Genomic DNA, 25,959 nt, shown 5'->3' on the forward strand with positions numbered 1-25,959 from the left:
TGTATCATGGAGCACTGCGCCATGCTGAGCTCCATAGGGGTGTATCATGGAGCAATGCGCCATGCTGTGCCATGTAGGGCTGTACCAGGCAATGCTGTGCTATGCTGTGCCATATAGGGCCATACCATGGAGCCCTGTGCCATATTCTACCATATAGGGCCATACCATGGAGCCCCATGCCATGCTGTGCTATGTAGGGCTGTACCAGGCAATGCTGTGCCATGTAGGGCCATACCATGGAGCCCTGTGCCATGCTGTGCCATGTAGGGCTGTACCAGGCAATGCTGTGCCATGCTGTGCCATGTAGGGCCATACCATGGAGCCCTGTGCCATGCTGTACCTTGCTGTGCCATGCAGCCCCCTTTCCCATCCCTGTGCCGCACTCAGCCCCCCATGCCCCGCAGTGCCCCACCATTGCATGGCAGCTCACCCCCCCCATGCCGTACCACCCCCATGGCACCGCCCTGACCTCATCATCAGTGTCTTGTAGACGGAGTCGCGCAGCTGGAAGACGTGGTTGCTGACAGCCAGGTTGTGCTGCAGGCGGAACGGCTCCAGCACCACGCCGTCACGCACCGGGAACGTCAGCCGCAGCTCCTCACCCGCGGGGGGTCCTATGGGGATGGGGGGGGGTGTTAGGGGGGTGACAGTGATGGAGGGGTCTCAGTGGGCGTTAATGGGTGGTCACTGGGTTCTTGGTGGGGGTCTTTGGGTCCCAGCAGGGGGTCAGTGAGTGCTCAGTGTGCTCTCAGTGGGGTCGCAGTCAGGATCGATGACCACCCCCCTCCCTCAAGCACTCGGACAGCACCCACGAGCCCCCTCCCCTCTCCCACCCCCCCCATTGGCCACACCCCCCCGACCCGAAGCCCCTCCCACCCACTGCAGCACCCAGCGACCCCCAGCTCCTACCCGAGGGGGACGAGTGCAGGGCAGCCATGCTGGGCTTCACGTCGGGCAGGAACGGCGCCTTGATGTCCTGACCCGGGGACATGTAGGGCGCCATGTTGCTCCCCGGTGTCATGGGAGGTGTGGGGTTCCCAGGGAGGGGAGAGCTGGGGTAACCGGGCACCGACCGCCCCGGCTGTGGGGACACATCACCATCATTGTCACCATTGCCATTATCACCATTATCACCATTATCACCATCATTGTCACCATTATCACCATTATCACCATCATTGTGACCATTATCACCATCATTGTGACCAATATCACCATTATCACCATCACCATCACGGTGTGGCTGTACCGTCAGCCCCATGGCACCCACACTGCCCGCACTCACCCCACTGACGGCTGCCTGGCTGTAGGATCCGAAGGTGCCGCTCTGCCCATTGAACTGCTCCGCTGCCTGCAGGGATGGTGCCATGTTGGTCAGCACCGCGTGCCCCACGGCACCAGCCCCACACCCCTCACACCGTCCCATACCTTATAATAGGCCCCGGTGCCGCCCGCGGCAGAGAGGTACTGTCCCATGGCCGGCTGCATCCTGTGCCCGGGGTAGGACGGGGACGGCGCTGAGGACTGTGTTGCGCTGGGGGGGAACTGCGTGCCGGGGTACTGCCCGCCCTGCAGGTACTGCTGCGCCGGGTACCCCTGCGGGCACAGCGTCAGCTCCGGGTACCCGCACGGCGCAGCGTCTCCCCGCACCCAGAGCCGCACTCACCTCGTACGCCCGCTTGACGCCCTGCCGGGGCAGCTGCTGTGCGGGGGGGGGCGGCGCGGGGTAGTTGTGCTGGGGCAGCCGCTGTGTGCCATACAATGCACCAACACCGGCCGCCCGGCCCGGCCCCACGCCCAGCGGGGCCATGACGCCCCCCATCCCACCAGGGCTGAGGCTGCTGGGGCCGCGTGGGGCCGCGTGGGGCAGGAACTGGGCACCGAAGGGCTGCCCCGCTCCCATCTGCAGCATGGAAACGGCCGTCAGCACTGAGCCCCCGCACCAACACCCCCCATGTACGGCCGTCCTTACCGCGCCGAACTGGCTCAGCTCCTGGCTCTGCTTCTCCTGCAGCGCTGCCACCGTGGCCGTGGCTGTGGCTGTTGCGGTGGCGGCGGCTGCGGCCACGGCAGCGGCTGCGGCCGCTTGGGTGAAGTCGGCGGTGGGAGGCGGGCGGGCGGCGTGAGCCGGGAGCCCCATGGAGCCGGGGCTGCCCGCGTAGCTGTGGGCACAGACAGTGGGAATATGGAGCTGTGGCCGTGCCGGTATCACCGCACCACGCCATGCCATGCAATGCAACGCCGGCGTTACCTGGGGGTGAAGCTGGGGCCGCCGGGGTAGGAGCCGCGGCCGTAGACACTTTGCTGCACGTAGCCCTTGGTGGGAGCCGGCTCCGCAAATGGCGGCTGTGCCAGGAACTGGGGGGAGCTCAGCCCCGAACCCGCACCCGCCATCCCGGGCAGCAGCGGGGCACCAGAACCGCCAGCACCGGGACCCATGGGGCTGCCAAAAACCTGCGGGGATGGGGGGCAGGGGGGCAGAGTGTCAGTGGGGGTCAGTGGGGGTCAGTGGGGTCATTGCCAAAGGAAGGTCAGAGGGTTCCCATGGGGGTCAATGAACAGTCATTAGGAACTCACTGTGTGTCAATGGGGTCTCAGTGGGTTCAATGGGAGCTCTGGGTGCCAATGGGGTCTCAGTGGGGGTCAGTTGAAAGTCAATGGGGTGTCAGTGACCAACAGGGTCTCGGTGGGGGTCAGTGGACACTCACTGGGTGCCAGTGGGGTCTCAGTGGGTCTCAGTGTGAATGGGGATCAATGGGGGTCAATGGGGGTCAATGGGAGTCAATGGGGTCTCAGTGTGTGTCGGGGGGTCCCGGTGGGTTCCAAGGGATGCTCAATGTCAATGGGGTCTCAATGTCAATGTGGTCTCAGTGGGGTCCCCCCCCACCTGGCAGCCCCCCACGAAGCCCCGCCCACTCCGGGTGCCCCCACCCCTTCCGGAAGCCCCTCCCCCCTCCCGGCCCCACCCTTCAGGGCAGCCCCTCCCCGGGGCTCCGTGTGTTGGGGGGGGGTCGCTGTGTGGGTCGGGGGTCGCTGTGTCCGGCCGTACCTGACTCTGCGACGTGTTGCTGACCCCCCAGACGGTGGTTACCACGGAGAGGGATCCCGGCGGCTGATTGGTGCTCGGTTGCCAGGGAACAGCCTCGTATGCGAATGAACCATCACTAGAAAGAAAAACACAATAATGAGGGGGGGGGGCGGGCCGGGACGCGGAGCCGTGGGGGGGGGGGGGGGGGGTCACTCACCCGTGTGGGTGGTGGTGGGATAGGCAGCGGACGGTTTCATGGGGTTCATGGAGTTTCATCGGGCGCTGCGGGACCGGCAGCGGGACTGCGGGGGGCAGGAGGTGGGTACGGGGGATGAGGTTGCAGCGCCCCCCCACGACCCCCCGACCCACAACCACACAACCCACAACCACAGCCAACCCGGCGCGGGGCGGCGCGCGGAGCTGCCGTGGGCACAACCCCCCCGTTATGGGCACAACCCCCCCCATTTCCCAGCGCTGGGACTCGGCGTCCTGCCCTGCCCGGCCCCCCGACACGCGCTGCCCGCGGGGGGGGCACGATGCGACCCCCCCCAACACACACAGTGTCACGCCTAACAGGGGAACGAGGAACGATCACCCTTGGAGCGCGGCCCCCGCACCACCGCAATGTCACCCCTGGGCGGTCACCCCCGTGGGGGACGCGAGCGCCCCCCCCCCCTCCTGTCCCAACGGGTACAGCGGGGCGGGGGACCCGCCGGAGCCGGGCCTCCCCCCGCCCCCAGGTCCGGAGGCGCCCCCCCCCCCCCGGGTATTTCCCACCCCCCGGGCGCAGCGCGACGTTTCGGTTCCGCACCGGCCCCGCGCGGGGGCGGCGAGATGGGGGCGGCTGTCAGCGCTGCCGGGGGGGCAGAACGGACCCCCCCCATCACCATCCCCGCATCACCCCGCATCCCCCCCCCATCATCCCGCATCAGCCCCGCAGTCCGACGCACCGGGGGCGGCTCATTCCGGCTCACGCCGCTCCCGGTTGCGCAGGTCGCGGGGCGATTTTCAGCCGCTGCGCGCGCCCCCCCCCGCCCCCAAACCGCGTCCCCGCGCCCCCCCCGGCCCCGTCCCCGCTCTCACCGAACCGAGCGGCCCAAAATGGCCCTGGCGGCGCCGTGCGCGCGGCTGCGCGGAAGCTGCGCGGGATTTTCAGCCCGCGCGCGGCCCCGGCTCCATCGCGCGGCCCTGGGGAGGGGGGAGGGGGGCGGGGAAGGGGAACAGGGAGGGGGCGGGGCCGAGCCGGGCCGAGCCGAACCGGGCCGAGCCGAACCGAACCCGCTCCGCCGCGCGCCGCGCACAATGGGGCCGAGCGCTCATCTGTGTGCGCCGCTCCGCCCCCAGCACGGCCCCCCCCAACCCTGCCCCCCCTCCAGGCGTGGGCAGCCGAGAGCCGAGCGGAGAACGGGGCACGGAGCGGGGGGGGCGGCACTGCGGCAGGGGGCGGCGGGGGGGGGGCAGGATGGTATGATGCCGTGATGACACGGTGCCGTGATACCGTGATGACACGGTGCCGTGATACCGTGATGCCACGGTGCCGTGATGCCACGGCGGATGGCGGAGGCTCCGCGCGGGTGACGTGGGGTGGGTGGCACCGAGGGGGGGGGGCTCCCACGGGCCCGCAGCGCCGTGTCACAGCGGCAGAGGAGGCGCCGCACGTGGGCAGCGCTGAGGTGGGGTCCCAGCGCCCCCCCCCCGTCACCCCTTATCGCCCCCAGCGCGAGGCAGCCGAGAGCCGGCGGGACTGAGATGGAGACCCTGGAGCCCCCAGCCCCTCTGCAGCCCCCGGCTTTGGGAGCAACGGGCTGGAACAGCCCTGCAGGGGAGCAAACCTCACTGCTCGGGGGATCCCATCCCCAATGGGGGTCTGGGGTCAGTGGGGAATCTGACCCTAATGGAGGGGGGGGGTCCCAGCCCCACTTAAGGGGTCCCAGCCCCACACTTATGGGTCCCAGCCCCAACGGAGACGTCTTGGCTTCATCAAGGGATGCCAGCATCAGTGTGTGGCTCCCAACCCCACTGGGGGCTCAGGCTCAGTGTGGGGGTCCCGGACCCTCATCCCCATGTGGCGGCACAGAGGAGTCCAGGCGGAGGGTTGACAAGGTTTGTAGTTGCGTGTAGTTGAGGACGGAGGCGGGAGGCAGCGACAGACAGACAGACGGACAGAGCCGCACGCATGCAGCAGCAGCGGCTGTTTTGGGGGGGGGGCTCAGGCCAGGTCCTTGAAGGCGTCCAGGTTGAAGGCGGTGTCGAGCAGCCGCTGCAGCTCCGTCAGGTGCGTCTTCTTGTTGCCGGTGGCGGGGGCGGCCGCCGGCTCCCGTCCTGCGTACCTGCAGGGGGACAGATAAATGATGGTGGTTGGGGGGCTCTGGGCCGGCCCTGAGCGCGGTGCTGCCCCATGGAGACCCCCAGCCGGGCTCCTACCACACGGGCTTGGCGCGGTTGATGGTGGTGCGCAGGCGCGGTTTGATGTAGTCGTAGTAGCCCTGGTTCTTGTGCTCCTCCTGGCACCACACCAGCTCAGCGTTGGGGTATTTCTGAGCTTCCTTCTGCAGCAGGTCGAAGGGGAACGGCGACAACTGTGGCAACAAAGGGGGGAGGTGGAAGCCAGTGTGACATGGGGATGGGTAACCCACAGCCCAGCACAGCTCTATGGGCTCAATGCACCCGGAGCTGTGTTGGCACACTGGTCTCACCTGCTCCACCCTGGTGATGGCCACGTCTGCCTCCATCCCACGCGCCTTGCGCTCGCGGGTCAGGTCGTAGTAAACCTTCCCGGTGCAGAACAGCACCCGGCGGACGCTCTGCGGGCTCTGAGCCGCGGGGCCGCACTCGGGGATGACGCGGAGGAAGTTGGTGCCTGCGGAGAGATGGGAGCCCGCGGTCACAGCACGACCAGGGTGACCACGGCGCCTCTGTGACATCCAAAGGGATGTCAGGAACCCAATGTGCTGCAGCACGAGGCTGGACGGCACGAGGATGCTGCCAGCAGGACTTTACACCGCCCGGCTGCTGCCCTTCGCCCCCCAGGAGGCAAACGCGGCCCTGCAGCACCGTACCTGGCAGCATGTCATCAAAGCTGGAGCGCGCTTCGGGATGGCGCAGCAAAGACTTTGGAGTGAAGATGATGAGCTGCGGGAGGGAGAGACAACAAGAGGTGAGCAGAGCCAGAACTCGCAGGGAGCACAGCTGCCCTGCTCCATTTGCCCAAGGACAACGCTGGTTTTCAACCCAAAGGCTCCACCCAAAAGCTGCCCCAGCCCCGGGCACTGACCGGTTTGCGGAAGGGCAGCAGGATCTGACGGCGGAGCACGTGGAAGAAGTTGGCTGGAGTGGAGCAGTTGACGACGATCCAGTTGCAGTCGTACAGCTGGCGCACGTCGAAGTCATCCAGCTTCTGCCTCAACAAGGGGGGGTCAGGGGGTGTCCAGGAACAGCAGCACCTGATGGCCCCGCAGCTCCGGGCACGCAGCCCTGCCACCCCCCGGCCCCCTCCCAAAGTACATGGGGACAGAGAGACCCCAGCAATGGGGACAGCCGTGCATCGTGCCCCCCAATGTGGGATAATGCCCTCCCTGCCCACCCCAGGGCCACCACCAACCCTCAAATTTTATGGTGGTCAGGGCCCAGCAAGGATGGGGGAGGGAAGGGGTTGAGCAGGGGGTCGGGCTGAGCCCCACTCACAGGGAAGACGTCAGGATCGTCGTTACACATCTGCAGGAACCGCTCGGGACGGGCGGATGAGTGCTCAGGGCCCTGCAGGAGCAGACAGTGAAGGCACAGCCAGGCTGGGGGCACCCGGGGGTCTGGGGGGGGGGGGTGGTTCCTCACCATGCCCTCCATGCCATGGGGGAGCAGCAGCACGATGCCGTTCTGCCGGACCCACTTGGCTTGCCCAGGGCAGATGAACTGGTCTATTATGCACTGCGCCGTGTTGTGGAAGTCCCCAAACTGGGCTTCCCAGAGCACCAGGGCGTTGGGGCTGGCCATGGCAAAGCCCAGCTCGAAGCCTGCAGGACGGGTCAAGGGGGGTGTGAGGGGGAGGAGTGGGGACGTGGCCCCCCGGTGCAGAGCCACTCTTACCCAGGACACCGTACTCAGACAGGGAGCTGTTGCAGACAGTGTAGGGAGCCTGGTTGGGCCACAGGTGGTTCATCGGGATGCAGGTTCTCTTGTCCACGTTCTGGTCATGCAGCACATGGTGGCGATGGCTGGAAGGGAGGGAAGCACAGCGTCACCCTCTGCCAAATACAAGCTGCTGCCTCATGGGGCCTCATTGGGCCATTCCCCCTCCCCAGCTGCTCGGTGCAATGCTTTGCCAGCAGGGGATCGTGGCGCAGGGTGGCAAAATAAACAACCCCAAGGACAAAGGCCGCGTGGTTTGGGATCCCTTCCAGGGGCTGCCCCACCTGAAGGTGCCCCTCTCGACGTCCTGCCCGCTCAGGCGGATGTGGATGCCCTCCTTCAGCAGGGAGCCGAACGCCATGTACTCGGCCAGGGCCCAATCCACAGTCCTGTTCTTCACCATCTCCCCGCGGGTCTTCAGGATTCGGCTCAGACCTGCAGGGGCAGACGATGGATGGCGGCGGTGGTGACACCTCCATCCCCAAACCTGCCCATGGGCTGACACTGCGCCCTCTGGGCAGCTCCAAGGATGAGCTGCTCCTTGTGTTCCTCCCTTAATTAACCACAGCTCCCTTTGAACCCCCCAGTGCTCCTACCTCCATGGATGGTGAAATCCTCCACGGGCACAGAACTGGCCACTTGGCCGATGTGCGTCAGGTCCTCCTCGTTCAGCCCGGTGGAGGGGCAGCTCATGCTGCGGGGTTGGCCGTCCAGAGTGAAGAAACCTGCGTCCAGAGGAGCAGTCAGTGCTGCAGGGCCATGCCCGGCTCCACCAACACCCCGAGGGCAGCAGCAGGAATGCCAGCACCGTGCCCTGACCCCATGAGCATGTGTCTGCTGAGAGCTGTCAGGGCACCAGAATCCCAGCAGGCTCCGGAGAAGCCGGGCTATGTGCTCACTGAACCGCTGCCAGCGACTTACCAGGCCAGGGGGAGTCCAGCCAGTGCTTGATGTGCAAGATCTTTTCATCCTTGGATCGTGCATGGGCCTCCTCACAGATCTTATCATACTTGGCTATTTCCTCCTGCGAGGCAGAAGCAGCAGAGCCGCGTTGCTGAGGAGGCTCCAAGCAGCAGAGCTGGCACGAGCTCATGGGGCTCCTGGGCTCAGAGTGGGCCCCCATGCCAGGCACCCCCCGGGGGCCCTGAGCTCAGCCCCAGCCCTCAGTGCTGCAAGGCAGAGCTCTGCAGCAGCTCAGCACTGCAGGGATCAAGGGAGTGAGATGGGAACGTGATGTTCCTGCTCCCAGCTGGCACAGCCCATGGCCGCAGCTCCCAGCGCAGTCACAGCGCGGTGCAGCACAGCTCTGCCACCTTTAGGAGAGCGGCGATGGGCCCACGAGATGCCACCCCAGCTCTGAACAAACCGAGTGGCCTCACAAGGCTGTGGGGCAGCCAGGGCAGGTCTGTGTGCTCAGTGCCCTGCATCCCATATGCTGTGCCCTGAAACCTTTCTGTCGTGGAGCCCTGGAGGGCACTGGGGGGTTCCAGCTCCTCTGCCCCCACCCCACGCCCCATAGCGCTGCCCAGCTGCACCCTGGTGTCAGTACCTCGTACTCCGGCTGATTCACCACCCCCTGTGAAATCAGGAGCTCGGCGTATTTCTGCAGCACCGGCTTCTGCTTCCGGATCTGTTTGTACATCAGGGGCTGCGTGAACATCGGCTCGTCCATCTCGTTGTGTCCATTGCGCCTGTAACACACCTACAGGGAGGGAGGGAGACTCAGAGCAGCCCTGCAGCCTTTGTGCCTCGCACAGCCGGGGTCTGTGTGCTATGGAAGGTCCAGGAGGGAGCAGCAACAAGGGCAGGTGTACAGACAGAGGCTGCACTTTCCCTCCAGTGTCATCACACTCTCAGGACCTGGCACAAACATCCTCTGATACCGTGTCCCAAAGGCTGGAGGAGCCGCAAAGCCCGGTGTCACCTCCTTACCAAATCCACCACCACGTCCTTATGGAAGGTGCTTCTCCACTCTGCTGCCACGTTGCACACATACACCACGGCCTCAGGGTCGTCCGCGTTGACGTGGAAGATGGGAGCGTTGACCACGCGGGCGACGTCGGTGGGGTACGGGGAGGAGCGCGCCATGCGTGGGTCAGTGGTGAAACCGATCTGGAGGGGAGGACGGGATGTGGAACAACCTGCTGCCTGCAGATCCCGGCTGGCACTGAAGCCAGGCGCCGGGCCAGGCACGCTCCATCAGCTTGCATGGCACCTGGGGAATGCAGGAGGCTTCCAGGCCTTGGGCCTGCACAGAGCCGGGCTTCCCCAGCTCCATCCCAGCACTGGAGCCGCAGCATCCCCCCTGGTTTTGGGCAGCCCCTCACCTGGTTGTTGACCACGACGTGCACTGTGCCGTGAGTGGTGTAGGAGGGCAGGTCGCTCAGGTGGAACGTCTCGTACACAATTCCCTGCCCTGCAAACGCTGCATCTCCGTGCAGGAGGATGGACATCACCTGTGGGGCCAAGGACATCACTCAGTGGTGCTGCAGCCGCATCTCAGCCCCATGGGAGAGTGCAATGATTTCCCACAGCGCTTGAGTGGCAGCTGCTGTGATCCCTGTGGGATGCTCGGGGTCATTGTCCCACCCCAACACCCGTCTGCTCCAAAGCTCCAGGGACTGGGTTGGGATCAGTGCACCTTTCCTGCATGTTTTCACCCCAAAAGAAGGAGCGCGTTGTGGCAGAGCTCGTTGTACCATCAGCTGCTCCACTGCTTTAGTTGGGGGCTGCCTGAGGACGCCTGCCAGGCGAGGACAGAGCTGCTCTACTTATTGCCAGCCCTCGCGGTGTGGGAGGAAGGGAAGCACTTTTGATCCCACCCTTCCACTTCTGAAGTGCCACAGGCGATGAATGAGGCTGTGACATTGGGCACAACCCCCCCAGCACGTGGGTGCAGCCATCCCGGTGCCCCCAGCACTCCCACCCATACACAGTGAGACCCTGCAGCGTGGAGCTGCGTCAGCCCTGATGCTGGGGATGGGAGCCCTGCTCAGGGTCAAGCAATGGCAGGAGCTACCAGCAGAGACCAGGGGGAGACGCGGGAGCAGCCGTGGTGACGGCAGTTTGTGTGGCAGCCCCTCGACGTCACTGCTCACCTTCTTCCCCTCCGTGTCCCCGCAGTAGAACTGCTCTGCTTTGGTCTTGCCTTGCACCACCGGGTCGGCCGCCTCCAGGTGGGACGGGTTGGCCACCAGGGACAGGGTGATGTTCCTGTCGGTGACGCGGTTGATCCGCCGGTGGTACATCCCCAGGTGGTATTTGACGTCACCGGAGCCCTGGGGGAGGGAGGGGGGTCACGGCACTGCAGTGCAGCGCTGCAGGCAGTGCTGAGATGCAGCTCACAGCAGCACGGCCTGCGGGTTGCTGAGGGATGGAGGAGGGCTCACCTCGTCAGCAGCCTCCAGCTTGGAGTCGAACTGGCAGAAGATCTGCTCCAGCTCCTTCCTGATCACGTTGGCGAGGACATTCAGGCGCCCTCTGTGAAAGCAGTGCTGGCAGTGAGCAGCAGGCAGCACAGCCCAGTGCCTCCCCCAGCACAGAGACAGGGGGCAGCCCTACAGCCCAGAGCTATGGAGGGGATGGGGTCCCAACACATACCTGTGGGGCATCCCCATGATCACATAATCCACTCCCTTCTCACTCGACTTATCAATGATGGTCTTTAGGGCTGGGATCAGCACTTCACAGCCCTCCAGACCGAAACGCTTCTCCGAAGACCATTTCCTATGGAGGAACTCCTCAAACCTGGAAGGGGGAGCAGAGATGGGAGCTCACAGGGGGCACATCCCCTGCTCACCCCACTGCCCCTCTGTCTGCCCAGCTCCCCACCCCATGTGCACACTGACTCCTTGCTGTGCTGCTGTTGAACAGTGCCTTATTTTTAGCTGTTTTCTCCAGCATCATCTTTGCAGGCTCAGTGCCAGCGCTATGGCAGCACATGAGTGAGCCCTGTGTCGTAACCGCGTGGATGACGCCAAGGAGAGGTGATGTGGGTGGTGACCGTCCAGCAGGGGCAGCCATCCAGCACAAAATAAATGGGGTTAAATGGGGGCCACGGCCACGCTGCTCATCACGTACCTGGTGGAGCGAACCAGGCGCGCCAGCAGCGTCCTTTTTTCCTCATTGGTAAACTTCATAACCCCTGGTGTCTCAAACTTCTGCCGGATCCACTGACACTGCTCCAGGTCGTTGATGAACATGAACTCCACGCCGATGTGCTGACAATACGCCATCTGCACAGAGCACGGCACAGACCATCAGGCACCGCTGGGAGCCGCAAACACCCCCAGACCCCTCCAAGCTCTGTGTGATGCCAGGGCATCCTCTGGTCCCCTCATTCAGCACCCAGCAGGGCGAGCAGAGCTGCACCTCCCAGGAGCAGACCCCATGTTAAGGCAGGGAAGGAGGACCCCACTGCTGATCTCAGACACTGATCACCCTGCTGAGGTCAGCCAGGAATAGGGAGTGAGGCAGGAAGGAAACAAGGACCTGCAGCAAAGCCACAGCGCTGCTCAAACAGCCCTTGTGCTGCAGGAGCTGCTCCTGCACACACACAGCCCTCACCTCCAGGCGGCGGATGATCTCCCGGAGCGGAAGAGCCGACTCATTTCCTCCGATGAAGGTGGTTGTGGGCAGATGGAAAACCTTGTCCAGGTCGGACTCGTCCAGCCCATAAAATCCTGCAGGGTTGCGGTGGGGGGGAAGAGCGGAAGCAGAGAGAGAAGGAAGGGATGGAGCCGGGGGGGAACGGCCGCAGGTGGGGAAGGGAGGAGAGGGGAGGGGAGGGGGATAAAAGCAGCACAAAACCCAAAATGAGCACGGAGGAGGTTTGAGAGCATCAACCAAGCAGCAATTAACATCGAGCACGAGACAACCAGGTCACAACGAAAGGCCATGGAGCAAAAGGTGTGTGCAAATCAGAGGGCACCCGGTGCTGCTACAGGGAACGCTCCAGCTCGGGGTGAAGCATCGCCGACCGCGCGCCCCGCTCGCCTATAGCCAAAGGGCCCAGAATAACCTATAGAGAGTCCTGAGCTGCAGAGGGTTGGGGCTGCCGCGGTGCGTACCTCCCACTGTTAACACTCTCAGCCGCTCCTTGAACACTGCGAGGTCTGGGGTGAGCGGGGGGTGCAGAGGGAGAAGATAGAGAGACGCAGTCAGAGTTAGTAAAGGGAAAAAACCGCGAGGAGAACGGCCGTGGGGAAACACGAGTCTAAAAATGAGACAGAGAACAGCGTTCAAACAGAGCGGGCACCAACGGGGGCAAAGAGGGGGGGGGTGGAGGATGGCTGTGCTACGTGGCAAAGGGTCCTGGTGGTAAATGTGGGACGGGGGAGGGATGGGCATCAGACACTGGGCAGCAGTTGGGCTGCATGGGTTGAGGTCTCCTCTAGTGGGCAGTACCTCCAACTGGAGCACGGCCCAAAGGGAGCAGAGGGTTTTGTGGGCACAGCTGATGTGCCAAAGGGTCCTTCCATGGACAGACAGACCCACACGCAGGAGCAATTCGGCTCCTGAGCAAGAACGGGGCTGAGCACAAGGGGTTCTCTGCATGGGATGCAGCACTCCTGCATTAACCCAAAGGTTGCTCTGCTGCACCCACAGCTTCCAAACCCAACAAAAGGCAACTGAGACAAAAGATCAGCTTAGAGACAAGGCACCCAGCCCCTCCGATGTGCACAGTCAGAGCAGGAGCTGCCTGCAGCTCACGCTGTGACAGCTGACCTTTAAGGATCTCAATGCACAGAAATAGGAAACAAAGGATTGTTTCCAGGACAAGCCTCACAAACACTGCCCTTATTAACTGCTCCACAAATTAACTGCAGCCCAAGTGTTAGGAAATACTTTTCCCAAGCAAAAAGGCAGCAGGATTTGCTTAGAAATTGGCTTTCTCTGCAAACAACAGCTTACGGCGGATCTTTTGCACTGGCTGGAAAATCTGCCCTTGTCCTCCTGACAAACCCCAGCCACGGGGCCGGGCTGCAGGCAGACAGGGCTCCCCCTACACTGACCTACACCTGCAGCCACCCATCTCCCTTCAAACCCATCTCTCTCCATGTCAGAGCTAAGGATGTGCTGCAGCCTCCCATAGCACTGCCTGCCCAATCACCTCCTGCAGCATCTCTTGGGCTGCCAGTGGGAAACACCACCCAGCAGTGCCATGGGGACCCGGTATGTGACACAATGTGCATCCTGCCCCATAGAGCCCATCCACTGCGCCCTCTGTGAGCACAGCACGGTGTGGGTCAGCTCCCATGTAGGAAGGCAGCAGTGCTGGCTCGGCAGCGATGAGGCCGTTGCCAATTAAGGAAGCAGCACCGCATGGAGCCACGTGGGATGGCTGCACATCGCAAGCAGGGGATGGCAGCTCTCCTCCCAGCCGCCGTGTCCCCGCGCTGCTCAGCTCATCATGAGCTGCTTCATCTCAGGATCCATGGGATGAGGTTTTGCATCTGGTGCTCCTGATGGCACAAACTGCATCACACAGTGGCTGTGGCAGCCGACACAACCCAGCCCCGGTGCAAACCAGCAGCTGGCAGCAGCAGCACAGCTCGCTCCCTGCTCTCGTTAAGCACTGCTGGTAATTAAATGGACACCGGGAGCCACGGTGCCAAACCTCAGCAACAACTCCACAATAGAACTCACAGCGACCGCCCGGCTGCGGCAGAGGTCAGGGTTAACCCAGGCAATGCAGCCAGGACAGGGCTGCACTGCACAGCCACACACGGAGCATCCTGTGCTCCTCCATCCCAGCCCAGCAGCACGAGGCTCGGGGCGAGCGACCCGTCCAGACAGACAGACACAGACAGACAGAATCCAGATGGGCTGTTGCAGCTGTGCGAGGTTAGTGATCATCGCTGAGCTCTACTCTAGGTTAGGAGCATGCCTTGCAGCAAAGGACCAGCCCTGGAAGCAGCAGCGGGGTGACGGAGCTCCTGCTGCTGTGCTGGAGAGCACTGAGCGTTACAGCTTCACCCCCTTCTGTGCCACACACACATGCATCATCCCTCACTGCCAAGCAGGGGAACTTCCACCCCTACCCAGGTGGGGACGCATCCCAAAGCTTCCTTGGCACAGTCAGAGCTCAGAGCTCAGCCAACGTGGAGCAGTGATGGCCGGGGGGGGGCAGAGCTGCTCCGCCACCGCTGCGCTCCCCAGACTGATTTGGAGCCGTGGTTAGGAAGGAAACTTCAGACCTTTCCCCTGCTCTGGTGTAAGCGCTCTACCTACAAAGCTGTGAGACAGAGAGGAGCTCAAGCAATGCAGCACTAACTGCTCTCAAAGCCCTCACCCAGTTTGTCTGTGGATGTGATAATATCGGCTGGAACGGATGAGTCCAGATCCGCATCCAGGATGCCCAGGGGGTCGAGTTGTGCTACATGGTGCCCTCGAATCTATGAGATGGGCCGGGAATGGAGGGGAGGACAGGTACCAGGAGGGAGAGGGAGAGAAACAAAAAGAGGGGAGGGGTAAAAAAGTTAAATTACATTCAAATTAATTTGCAGAGTAATTCTCACCGACGTTTGGAGAAACAGTTACGGGCGCATCATCAAAATTTACACAACTAATGCCGAGAGGGTCGAGCTTTGCAATGTGATGGCCCCTGACCTGGAAGCAACAACACAGATTAGTCACTCATTGATGTTCCTTAAAGCAATAACAACACAACCTCATGCAGATTCCCTCCTCATGTCTCCCATAGAGCCAGCAGGGAGGGTCCCAGCCCCACTCCATGGCTCTGAAGCCTGGAGCAGCCCCCAGCACAGCACTGGGAAGGGCCCAGCAGCGCTGTGCCACTGCCACCCACTTACCTGCGCCTCCCCACAGAGCTCAGCAGCCAGAGCTGCACTCTTCAGCCTGAAAATCCTCCTTGCTGCCCCTGGCACCGCTGAGAGTTTCCTTCCCACACTTACTGATGTCCAGCGCTTACTGCTTTCCTTTTCAGTCCATACTGCTTTTGTTTTCAGCACTCATGGCTTTCATTTCCAATACTCAGTGCTGCCCTCTGGATCCACGATGCCCACTGGGTTGAGCTGTGTTATGGGATGCCCCAGAATCGATGACAAGGGCTGGGCACCGAGGGCCATCCAGAACATCGGGGTCAGCAGATCCAGGGCTCAGTGGCTGCAGTGCCCTCCCAAGTTGGGTTCCTCCATCCGGAGGTGGGAACAAGGATGGGGTCTTCTCTCGTGCTTCTTTTCTTCCTCTTTTTCCCCCCCATTTTGGCACACAGAGCCCCCCAAGGCAGCAGTCCCACCATGCGGGTTCCATGGCTGCCTCTGCCACAGGGACACAGAGGCAGATTGTTTTCCCCAGCCCTAACAAGACCACAGCAGTCATGTAAAGGAAATAATGAACCGGGCTCCCAAGCACTGCTATGAGGGAGGAACAGACCGGTGCTGGTACCACCAGGAGCCAGCACAGGGCAGGGACACCGCTCACAAATCCTTACAGGGCCTCTCCAGCTCCACCTGGTTTCGGAAGTTAATTGCCTGGTGGTTAAGTAGGTCACATAGCACAGGTCGGGCTGCTGGCCCTCACCCGCCTGCACACCACGTTCAGCCTCCCCACCTGGAACCTCCCCACTACGGCTGCAACTTCCTCAATCCAGATCAGAAAAAGCAGGTCAAGAACAACCACCTCCCAGCAGAGCTACTGCAGGGCTGAGACAGCAGAGGGGGAGCAGAGGGCTCTGTGTGCACACTGCTGCTTGGACGTGGCTGCCTCCAATGATGCCACATTCAGCTCCCACGCACAGTGCAGGGGGCTCACGAACAGCCCAGGCAGAGCAGAGCAGTGCCCCAGAGCTGAGCATGGCTGGGCAAAACAACAGTGAGAGAACGATGGAAAGAATGATGGGTGCAGGAATGCATCTCAGCGTTCTCCTGAGCTAAACCCAGCCATGGGTGCGTGCTGCAGGTTTCCTTTCTGCTACGAACTCATTTCTCCCCAGAGGCTGATTCTGCCCTGGGGGGTGGCAGTGGCTTTAAGCTTCCCATTGTCAGGCAGTGTTACAGTGAGGGGCTGTGCACACATGGCAGCTGCTGGGAAGGCTGCAGAGGGTAACGCGGTGCTCGGCGCAACGCTGCGTCCTTACCTGATATGCCCTGATAAGAGATTGCACTGCCAGATGGTCTTCCACCAGCTTGTCTACGTTGGGCTGTGCTTGAACCAGGAACTGTGCTTGGGACAGAGCGGAAAGGCTGGAGCTCAGCGGGGGGGGGCTTTGGTAAGCAGTGCCTGGAGCAGCTCCGGCGTTGGCGTTGCGAAAGAAGATGTCCCATGACTAGAGGGAAAAAATGGGGACAGATCAGCAGGTGCAACTCAAATGTCCTCAGTGCAAAGCTCCTCCATGGAGCAGACAGGACAGCGACAGGAGCACAAATGGACCCTGATGCCTTCATAGGGGAAAACAGCACGTTAACAACAAGAGCAGGAGGAAGAGTCTGCTTTGTAGCGTGCACCAAAACCCCACGGGGCGATGCTGCCTCAAGTGCTTCGATCCTGATTTTTAGAGACCATGGACAAAAAGGTGAAGCTGTATGCGGACAAGGATTCAAGCTCTTCCAGCCCTTAGGTTACGTGGTCCATCGCTTCCCACCCAGGTCTCAGAAGTACAGGTGGCAAAAAGAGCCTTCAATGTGGGGCTGGGGCAGAAGATGGGGCTTCCCCCTGGTACCTGGGAACAGGAGCTGCAGTGTAACCTTTGCAGGCAGCTCTGGGCGCACTGCAGTGACCCGGCCTGTCTGCCCCAGCTATTTCCAGCCTCCCCAGCTCACACGGATGCCCAACACGTGGCTGCCCAGGGTGAACAGTTTTAGAAGCAAGTCACACTGGAGGAACATAAATAAAACCTGGAAAGACCTGGAGCTGTAACTGATATCCACGCAGCTCATTTCCCTCGATGGTAAAAAGAATAAAGAAAGAAAATGAACAAACTGAACCCAGCACCTGACCGTGCTGCCATTGTTTCCTGCTCCCAGAGCGATGCCACCACCCCGTCCCCTCCTGCTGCCTGCGATTCTGGCTGCTGCAGAGCAGGACTGAGCTCACTGGGAGCTGCTGCCTTCGTGACGTCCGCTCTGACACCGCAGACCTTTGCCTCTCGGAGACGCACTTTGCTTTTGGTCCGAAAGGAAAAGCTCAGCTGTGAGCTCTCCAAACAGGGTGCGGTGCAGCGCTATCGGACTTTCACTGAACGCCTCATTGCCCAACGTAATGGCAGGGCACGGCAGGCTGCAGGCTGGGCCCCCAGCGAGGGCAAAACGCAGGAGGAACGAGGGCAGGCCATCCCCTGCTAAGGGCAGGGGGAACCACAGACCACCCTGACCCAACAGGTTGCAATGAAGTTGTGCTTCACCCCCCAGGGACAGTGAGAACCTCATCAGGGCACACAGTGGGGAAGGCCAAGGCAGCACTGAGGTCAGCAAGAGCTACAGAGCTCCCAAAAGAGGAGCCAGGAAACAACAGGACTGTGATTCCTGGGAAAGGGATGGGACGGGTCCTCCCAGAAACTGCTACAGACCAAACAAAGCGGGTGATGGGGAAAAGCCGGTGCCCGTTTACCAAAGGCAAGTCATGCTGGTCCAGCCCTTCCCCAACACGATACTGGCATCCCTCCACAGGGGACAGCCCTCAGTGCTCCCTGTCTGCAATTCTGCACAGCACTTGATGCTGTTCCCAAAGCCTTTCCTGCCCATATCGATCCCACAGCAGCAGCAGGAGCAGACCATGCTGCGTAGGGGCAAAGCTGGACCCTTGTCAGCATGGTCGTGTTCAGGGGCTGCTTGACAGCATCCCAGCCTCCAGCCAGCAGTGTGTCACCATTCATTGTAGGAGCAGCAATGGGAAGGGGCCAGCACCAGGAAGGCTCCCAGCAGCCGCCCAACAATTCCCTCCACCCTTTCCTATTCCCCAGCTTAGCTCCCATTTGCTCATCTGACTCCAGCAAAGCTCTCTAATGGGAAACTGGAGTTCAGATGAAGGACAGAATGAGGAAAAAAGCTTAAGATAGTGAAACAACAACAGAAAAAACTCCTTCCTCAAATGAAACCAGCACATCAACACGTTTTGCAACCTCAGCAATCAGCCCCGGATGGAGGAAGTGAGTTCACTGAGCTGGCCCTGCTCGGCGCCCGGAGGCACATTGGGACGGATGATGGCAGGAGGTTCCTGGTGAGCCAAGCTCAGAAATCCCAGCTCCTCCCAGCCCTGCCCAGGACAGGCGCTGGGTTTCTGCTGGCTGCAGAGATAAGCTTTGCCTGCTGGGTTTGGCCGCCGCACCCTGACCCAGCTATCAGCTGGGACACGCCAGCGCCTCCCTGGCAGCTCGGTTTTTCCCCGAGGTCCTGGGCAAATTACGAAGTCCCCATGGGGATGTGATGACTTCCTGCCAGGGGATTGATGTGGGTACCAGCACAGGAGCGTGACATGGCTGCAGACAGAGGCATCTCCAGGCCCCTCTGGTCCCACCCAGCTCCCAGCCACCCCCCGGAGCTGGGTTTGGAGATCTCCAAGAGGAGAACCCGCAGCTGCAGGACCCTCAGCATCCACACAGCACACAGGGCTGACCCACACCAGCAGCACAGGGACCAACAGCAGCAACCAAACAGAATAGGATTCACCCAGGGCAGAGACAGGGCAAAGCCCCAGAGACCTGTTTGTACACAAGTGATGGCAACACTCACTGCAAACCTCGGTCAGTGGGACCAAGCTGCAGCCCTGGGGCTCCTCAGGTGCTCAGCAATGCTCTAAGCCAGCCCACACTCAGAGGCTGCGCTGAGGTCTGCGGATGGCACAGGGCCCTGAGCACAACGCTGGCTGCATAAAGGGAAGGCAGTGAAGTGGTTGATGAGAACCTGGCTCTGACCCTGCCTTAGGGCTCCCACAGGCTGTTTGGATGCGTGAGGTCAATGCTCTGAAAACAGCTCATTGCTGACACAAGCGTTTGAGCACCAACTTCCTTCCACATCCCCTGAGCACCCGTGTGACAGCTGCACAATAAGTCTGCCCTGGGAGCACCACAACGTGCACGAAACCCTTTTACAGATGATGTGAGTAAGGCTGAAACTCGTTCCCTGCGGTAAAACTTCCTTTGTGTGACGCCGGGGGAAAAACACGGCGGGCTTTCAGAAATGCCCCGACCATCCAGGAGCAAAGCCCACAGCTCTGCCTCGTGCTGCAGTGATGCACCAACACACGGCCCCGCTCAGCAGGGCACAGACAGCAAACGGGACATGAGATGTGAGGGGGACCCTCTCCTTGTCACCCCCAGGATGGACCCTCCTGTAAGGGCTGGAGAGCAGACAACATCTGGAGCTCGGCAGGACGGATTCCCAATGAAGCCGTTCCTTGTATCCATGTGTGATCCAGGACGTGTTGGCTGCACACAAAGCACAGGGTGGTCGCTCTGGAGACGAGAAGCTTCTGATGCAGCTGCTGCTTTCAGTTGAGCGCAGAGGAACAGACATCCACACCCTGATGAATCCTCGTGGGACGCTGCATTACCTGCCCCCAGGGCCACGCACACACCGAAGCGGAGGCGTTTTCCCGGGGAGCTGCTCCTTACCTTATGTACACTTTTGGGATTTTCCAGCCACGCATAGTACATTTCCTCCACATAGTTTGAACTAGTCCCGCTCAGAAAAGGCTCGGCAGCCACCGGCGCGCTGTAGCACCGGATGGGCTGAAACGTCCTGGGCGCTGCCGGCCTCTGTTGGGAAATTGTCTTAACAGTCTGAGCGGCCGTGAGCGGCCTCAGCTTTGCTGCACAAGTCCTTAAGTTAAACATGTTTGTCCGACGGCCTCACACGAGTCCCTGTGGGAACAGAAGCAAACAGAGCTTTAGGAAGGGGCGCAAGGCAGCGCGAGCACCGTCACCCCTGGCACCAGCTTCGTAAGTGAGCAACAACCTTTGCTCGCACAACAGCCCGGAGCTGCTGCTGATTTATTCCCATCCCTTCCCCATGCACTCAGCTGATGGGCACGTGACTGCGGCACAAGGGAGCCCTGCGAGGTGCCCAGCTCACACCAGGCCATGGGCAGCAGTGCCCCGTGCCCATGGTGTGCATTGGGACAGCACCGCATGGAATCAGAGCCCAGCACTGTTGGGTGTAGGAGCACAGTCGGGGCTGGGAGCTGCAGGATGCCACCCAAACAGGGGCCAAACCAGCCCGGAAAGTTCCAGCGACTTGATTTATTTCTTACCAGCTGGATGCTGCGCTGCCCTGCGCTCAGCTGACCCCGTCCTGCCGGGACACAGCACAGCACCCCGAGCAGGGTTTGTATAACCAGAGCTTTCTCCTTCGCTCCCCTTCCTGCTGCGCGTGGAGCAGAGCGGCTCAGCCCGGCCCATTCCTGCTGCATTACTCACGCTGCCTCTGGCCTCCATCCATCTGACAAGGAGCCCGCAGTGACTCTCAGTGCATTGAGGGGGATGGGGCTGACCCCACAATGTGTGGGGCTGGGAGTGCAGCGAGAGACCGAGGTGCTACAGCTCACCTTGAACTGCGGGGCAATGGGAGAAGTGACTGCAGGAGGAGCTGGGCCACAACACAACTCAGCATCCCATGGACCAAAGAGGGTGTGGGGTCCTGGGCAGGTCCCCCCATCTCCTCCCCACTCACACTGCGATAAAGGCCAATGATACAGCCCCAGCAATGAGAATGGGCTGACGAGACTCCCTGTCCTGTGTCCATCCCATACCCGTCCCACACTGGATGTGCCCCCACAGCCTCACACTGATTTTCCCATCACTTTATGGTCACCCCTGATGTTTTTTCGGCTCCTTTTCGCCCCCATGTCTCTATAATGGCGGCTCACAGCCCGTTATGGCTCTATGAGCTCACACCCCCCCGTTCTGTCTCTATCTCTGCCGGTTCCCCACGGACCGGTCGCAGTTTCACCCCGTTGCGGCTCCGATTCCCCTTAAAGTGCCGGATTTTGGTGCCGAGCGTTTGGGTCGAACCATCCGAACCTCCCGGTACAGAACTGCTGCCGTTAAAGGTGACGGCAGCGCAGCAGTGCCGGGCCTGGACTCCCGGCCGGCATTAAGGCATTAAGGCATTAAGGTATTATTAAGGCATTAAGGCATTAAGGCATTAAGGCATCGTTGCACAGCTCCCGGCCCCGCTCGCGGTTCGGTTCCGATCCGGTTCCGACCCGGTTCCGGTCCCGGTTCCCACGTGCTGCAGGGCGCCAGGCTCGGCCCCGCCCCCGCGCCCCGCCCGCCAATCAGCGCCCGCCTCCGCCGCGCGGCCTTCGCGCCCTCCGCCACCAATCAGAGCGGCGCGAGGCGCGTCGCCGCCCCCCGATTGGCCGAGCGGACCGTCCGTCCCCGCGGCGGCCCCGCCCCCTCCCCCGCCCTGGGGCGCCCTGGCGGCGGCGCCAAGGACACGGACCCGGTTCGGGCCGCCCCCCCCAACACAACAACCCCGACCCGCCCGGCCCCGGACCAGACCGAACCGAACCGAACCGGACCGGACCGACCCGCCCCGTCCCCCATCCCGGTACCTGCCGCTCCGCGCTGCCGCTCGCGGCCCCGACTCTGACAGCGGCCCCCAACCGCCGGCTGCCGCCCCGCGTCGCCACGCCCCGCTCTGACGTCACCGCGTCGCCCCGCCCACAACGACGGACACGCCCCCAAAGAACCGCGCTGAGAACGGGGGGGGGGGGCGGCCATAGGGACATAGATGGGGACATACATCTATAGGGACATACATCTATAGGGACATACAGCTATAGGGACATACATCTATAGGGACATACAGCTATAGGGACATACAGCTATAGGGACATACATGGGGACATACATCTATAGGGACATAGATGGGGACAGCCATCCACCCATAGGGACATACAACCGTGGGGACATCCATCCATAAGGACAGCCATCCATCCATGGGGATATACATAGGGACAGACAGCTGTAGGGACATACATGGGGACAGCCAGATGTAGGGACAGCCAGCCATCTATAGGGCCATACATCCATAGGGACACCCACTTATAGGGACATCCATCCATCCATGGGGACATCCATCCATAGGGACATACAACCATGGGGACATCTATCCATAAGGACATCCATCTGTAGGGACAGCCATCCATGGGGACATCCATCCATCTATAGGGACATCCATCCATCCATGGGGCTATACATCCATCCATAGGGACATATATCTATAGGGATATCCATCCATCTATAGGGACATCCATCCATCCATAGAGACATCCATCCGTAGGGACATCCATCTACAGGGGCATCATCCATAGGGACAGACATCCATCTGTAGGGACATCCATCCATCCATGGGGCCATACATCCATCCATAGGGACATACATCTATAGGGATATCCATCCATCTATAGGGACATCCATCCGTAGGGACATACAACCATGGGGACATCATCCATAGGGACATTCATCCATAGGGACATCCATCCATCCATCTATAGGGCCATCCAACCATTGGGGTCTGCAGCACACAATGGATGCACATTGTGGATGGCCATTGTGGTGCAGAGCCCTCCGGGTGTGGGGAACATCCGTTATGGGATCATCCCCCCACGGGGACGTCCACGATGATGAAACCCAGCGTGGGGACGCTGCCCACAGGGGATGGACATCCTGGGAACGGAGACGTGGTGGTGGGAGGGTCGTGAGGGTCCAGCCCTGAGTCACGTCCTGTGGGGACAGTGACACCATTTGGGAAGTGAAACGGCTGCAGGAAAACACGCGGCCGCCCCACACACCCCACACACGCACATCCCCGTCCAGCGTGGCGCAACCACGGGGCAGCCACCAGGGCTGGATGTGGTGCCCTATAGGACGGCAATGGGGATGTGGGGTCTGAGCGGCAGGAAGCCCAAGTGGACAACATCCCTAAGACAGCAATCAGAGGGAGAGGGACGTGTGGGGTCAGGCAGGAAACAGTGGGGCTGGGTGGGGAAATGGGGCAGCGGCAGCACTTACACCACCGGCCCCTATAGGGGAATCTGGCCTCGCTGCAGCCCTGACGAGAGCTGGCGTCATCGGGGGCACTGGCGGCCATGGGGCAGCCCCAATGTGTCAGCCAGACCCCGAGCATTGCCCCACTCTGTGCATGGCCCCAAAGCAACGCCCTGCTGGGCCCCACACTGATCCCAACGCATCATCTGCTGTGTGGTCCACAACAGCTCTGAAGGGCGGCTCCACTGAGCCCCACATTGACCCCAAAGCATCATCCTGACAAACACCGCTCTGACCCCAAAGCATGGGTGAAAAGCACACTCAGCTCTACAATAAGCACGGCTCTATCGCATCCCATACCAACCCCAAACTGTGCCCCATTGTGACCCCAAATCACAGCAGCTCTGCGTCTCCTACTGACCCCAAAACAGCCCCTCTGAGCCCCAAAGCAGAAAGCACGCTCTGAGCTCTACAGTGACCCCAAAGCCCCCATGGGCCCCGCATTACCCCGCATTGCCCTGCATTGCCCCGCATTGCCCCGCAGCCAGCAGCACGGAGGCGGCGCCGGTGCCGCGTTGCAGCAGATAACGAAACTCGGCAATCTCCGACCGTTGCGAAACGTGGAAATCCCGCTGGGTGCCGCTTCCTTCCAGCAACCCTTCAAAACCCAGCGCTCCGCAGCAGCGCTCACAGCTCCAAAGGCAGCAGCAGCAGCAGCAGGAGGAGCAGGAGCACCCACAGCACCCACAGCACTGCAGGCAGCCTCACCCTCAGCTCCCATTGAGAGCACAGAGATGGCGTTTGTTCCCGACCTGGACGTGCTGGAGAGCAGCAGGTGAGCGCTGAGATGAGCTGGGGGCTCAGGGTGGGTCTGAGCTTCACGTTGCTCAAAGCTCAACGTCTGCTTTGCCTTCCAGCCTCAGCGATGAGACCTTCTACGGCCCCTCCTGCCTCTGCAAGCAGAAGGTGCGGACGGGAGGACCCGGCGGCTCAGTGGACGTGCAGGTGACGGTGAGGAAGGGACGCGGCGCCCGGAGCTTTCGGCACGCTGCCGTGCTGGTGGTGGCCATGACCAAACTGCTGCGGAGGCCCAGGAGCAGGGACTTCAATGACAGCGACCTGAGCGCCCTCCTGGAGGAGGTGTTTGGTAGGAGCACGGTGCTGGACAAGGAGGAGGGATGGTGGCTGGGCTGTTGTTGGTACCCGCTGACCTCCCTGCCCTCCTGCCCCCCATAGAGCCCGTCACCTTCCAGCGGCTGGAGAGCAGCTACGCCGGGGCGCCCGCCTTCCGCTACACCCGCTCACAGTCCTTCGACATCTTCGACATCAACCAGAAGTGCTTCGTGCTGGAGTCACCCACACAGCTGGTGGCCCTGCACCTCCAGGGGCCTTCCTCCAGCCAGAAAGGTGAGGGCACCACATCCCCATCCCCATCCCCTACCCCTATCCCTACCCCCTATCTCTATCCCTGTCCCTACCCCCTACCCCTGTCCCTGTCCCCTATCCCTGTCCCTATACCTACCCCCTATCCCCATTCCTGACCCCTATCCCTCTCCCTACCCCCTGCCCCCCATCACACCCACTGACCCATCCCTTCTCCCCACAGTGAGGCTCAATATCGCTCTGTACCGTCCCCGTGGCCCACGGGGCAGCTCTGGAGCCGGGCAGATGCCGGTGGCGCTGGGCATCAAGGGCTACAAGCTGTACATGTCGTGTGTGCTGAGCGGCGCTGAGCCCACCCTGCAGCTGGAGGTGAGCAGCCCCCATCCCATCCTCATATCCCACTCTGATACCACCAGCACCCGCTGACCCCCCCGTGTCCGTATGGCAGGAAGCCGATGTGCTGCGGGATATTGACAGCGTGGAGCTGACCCGCTTCATCTTCTACCGCCTGGACAGCCCGGCCGAGGGCACCACGCGCTTCGAGTCGGCCGCCTTCCCCGGCTGGTTCATCTGCACGTCCCTGCAGCCCCGGCAGCCCGTGGGCATCACCAACCAACCCGACCAGGTCAACATCGCCACCTACAAGCTCAGCGGGCACTAAGTGCCCCCTGCAACCCAACCAAACCCAAACCGGCCCGTGGCTGGTTTCGTGCTGTATGTACCGAGTACAACCCGCTGCCCCTCCATGCTGTTCCACGTGGAATAGCCGCTCTGGGCCCCGTGGGCCCGAGTCACACCGTTATGTTTCGTTACCTGTTGCTTTTAACTTATATATTTTTTATATTTGATCACAACGTTGTTGTCCCACCCCCCGCGTTGGGGTGGAGCTATTTATTGTCTCTCACAAATAAAGGCTCCCTGTGGATGTGTGGCTCACTGTGTCTCACCGTGTCTCACCGGGTCCCTCTGGGGGTCGTCGGGGTGGTTCAGGCTGGAGGAGCGTTGCCCACACAGCGGCGGGTACCTGGGGGGCAAAGACAGCGACTGCTGCCCTCGGGATGCCCACGACCCTCCGAGCTCTACTGCCCCTTAACAGCCAACCCCATTGCCTCACAAAGCCCCCATCAGAACCAGAACCCCCTGCAGACCATTAGAACCTCTTAGAAACGCCCTCAGACCCCCCTATGTCCCCCAGACCCCCCCTTCCAGACCCCCCATCCCAGACCCATAGATGTCCCTTCCAGACCCCCCTCCCAGAGCCCCCTATGTCCCCTAGACCCCCTCCCCAGACCATCGACCCCCGTCTATGGTCCCCCAGCCCAATATGTTCCCTCCCAAAAAGCCCCATTATGTCCCCCCAACGAGCCCGCTTCCCAAACCCATGATGTCCCCGCCCAGGACCCCTATGCCCCCAGAAACTCCCCTTCCCAGACCCACATATGCCCCTCCAGACCCCCTTTATGTCCCCCAG

At 61.7% G+C, this 25,959-nt stretch overlaps 3 protein-coding genes across 7 annotated transcripts in view; 1 reads left to right on the forward strand and 2 right to left on the reverse strand.

The window, feature by feature from the left end:
* The window catches only part of ZMIZ2 (zinc finger MIZ-type containing 2), a 9,034-nt gene extending 3,941 nt beyond the window's left edge, over nt 1-5,093 (reverse strand). Inside the window, exons 1-10 of the mRNA XM_032448846.1 lie at nt 5,044-5,093; nt 4,112-4,309; nt 3,050-3,164; nt 2,252-2,454; nt 1,973-2,162; nt 1,667-1,903; nt 1,429-1,596; nt 1,286-1,351; nt 910-1,081; nt 470-614 (exon numbers count right to left, since the gene is read on the reverse strand). Coding sequence (XP_032304737.1) covers nt 470-614; nt 910-1,081; nt 1,286-1,351; nt 1,429-1,596; nt 1,667-1,903; nt 1,973-2,162; nt 2,252-2,454; nt 3,050-3,164; nt 4,112-4,309; nt 5,044-5,093 — 1,544 coding nt within the window. The remainder of the gene's footprint in view (nt 1-469; nt 615-909; nt 1,082-1,285; nt 1,352-1,428; nt 1,597-1,666; nt 1,904-1,972; nt 2,163-2,251; nt 2,455-3,049; nt 3,165-4,111; nt 4,310-5,043) is intronic.
* A 25-nt stretch (nt 5,094-5,118) lies between these two features.
* OGDH (oxoglutarate dehydrogenase) lies at nt 5,119-25,550 on the reverse strand. 5 transcript variants are annotated; one of them, XM_015882924.2, is made up of 24 exons: nt 25,436-25,550; nt 19,725-19,973; nt 16,254-16,442; nt 14,674-14,764; nt 12,223-12,267; nt 11,720-11,835; nt 11,234-11,388; nt 10,754-10,900; nt 10,543-10,633; nt 10,252-10,431; nt 9,481-9,609; nt 9,086-9,265; nt 8,703-8,855; nt 8,075-8,177; nt 7,750-7,878; nt 7,438-7,588; nt 7,112-7,239; nt 6,860-7,038; nt 6,713-6,784; nt 6,303-6,425; nt 6,088-6,160; nt 5,725-5,888; nt 5,453-5,607; nt 5,119-5,358 (listed from the first exon to the last, which is right to left on the reverse strand). In XM_015882924.2, the coding sequence occupies exons 2-24, from the start codon at nt 19,944-19,946 to the stop codon at nt 5,238-5,240; spliced, it is 3,096 nt and encodes a 1,031-aa protein (XP_015738410.1). In that variant the 5' UTR covers nt 19,947-19,973; nt 25,436-25,550; the 3' UTR covers nt 5,119-5,237. The 5 variants fall into 5 exon arrangements, with proteins under 5 accessions (XP_015738410.1, XP_015738408.1, XP_015738411.1 ...); XM_015882922.2 differs by lacking the exon at nt 25,436-25,550 and adding an exon at nt 21,668-21,774; XM_015882925.2 differs by lacking the exon at nt 25,436-25,550 and adding an exon at nt 20,363-20,472.
* LOC107323637 (interleukin-1 beta) lies at nt 21,879-25,424 on the forward strand. The gene is made up of 5 exons (XM_015882931.2): nt 21,879-23,940; nt 24,023-24,252; nt 24,342-24,512; nt 24,712-24,857; nt 24,937-25,424. The coding sequence occupies exons 1-5, from the start codon at nt 23,597-23,599 to the stop codon at nt 25,147-25,149; spliced, it is 1,104 nt and encodes a 367-aa protein (XP_015738417.1). The 5' UTR covers nt 21,879-23,596; the 3' UTR covers nt 25,150-25,424.
* Nucleotides 25,551-25,959: the final 409 nt, after the last annotated feature.

This window comes from Coturnix japonica, chromosome 22 (assembly GCF_001577835.2).
Source record: "Coturnix japonica isolate 7356 chromosome 22, Coturnix japonica 2.1, whole genome shotgun sequence".
Lineage (NCBI taxonomy): Eukaryota > Metazoa > Chordata > Aves > Galliformes > Phasianidae > Coturnix > Coturnix japonica.

Excerpts from the sequence above, each read along its gene's own strand:
- LOC107323637 (XM_015882931.2), top strand. The coding sequence starts at position 23,597 with ATGGGCCCCGCATTACCCCGCATTGCCCTGCATTGCCCCGCATTGCCC. Across the intron at positions 24,253-24,341 it reads CCTCCTGGAGGAGGTGTTTG|AGCCCGTCACCTTCCAGCGG; the intron begins GTAGGAGCACGG and ends TGCCCCCCATAG. Across the intron at positions 24,858-24,936 it reads AGCCCACCCTGCAGCTGGAG|GAAGCCGATGTGCTGCGGGA; the intron begins GTGAGCAGCCCC and ends TCCGTATGGCAG.
- OGDH (XM_015882924.2), bottom strand. The coding sequence starts at position 19,946 with ATGTTTAACTTAAGGACTTGTGCAGCAAAGCTGAGGCCGCTCACGGCC. Across the intron at positions 12,268-14,673 it reads AACTGTTTCTCCAAACGTCG|ACCTCGCAGTGTTCAAGGAG; the intron begins GTGAGAATTACT and ends CGCTCACCCCAG. Across the intron at positions 7,589-7,749 it reads GGATTTCACCATCCATGGAG|GTCTGAGCCGAATCCTGAAG; the intron begins GTAGGAGCACTG and ends CTGCCCCTGCAG.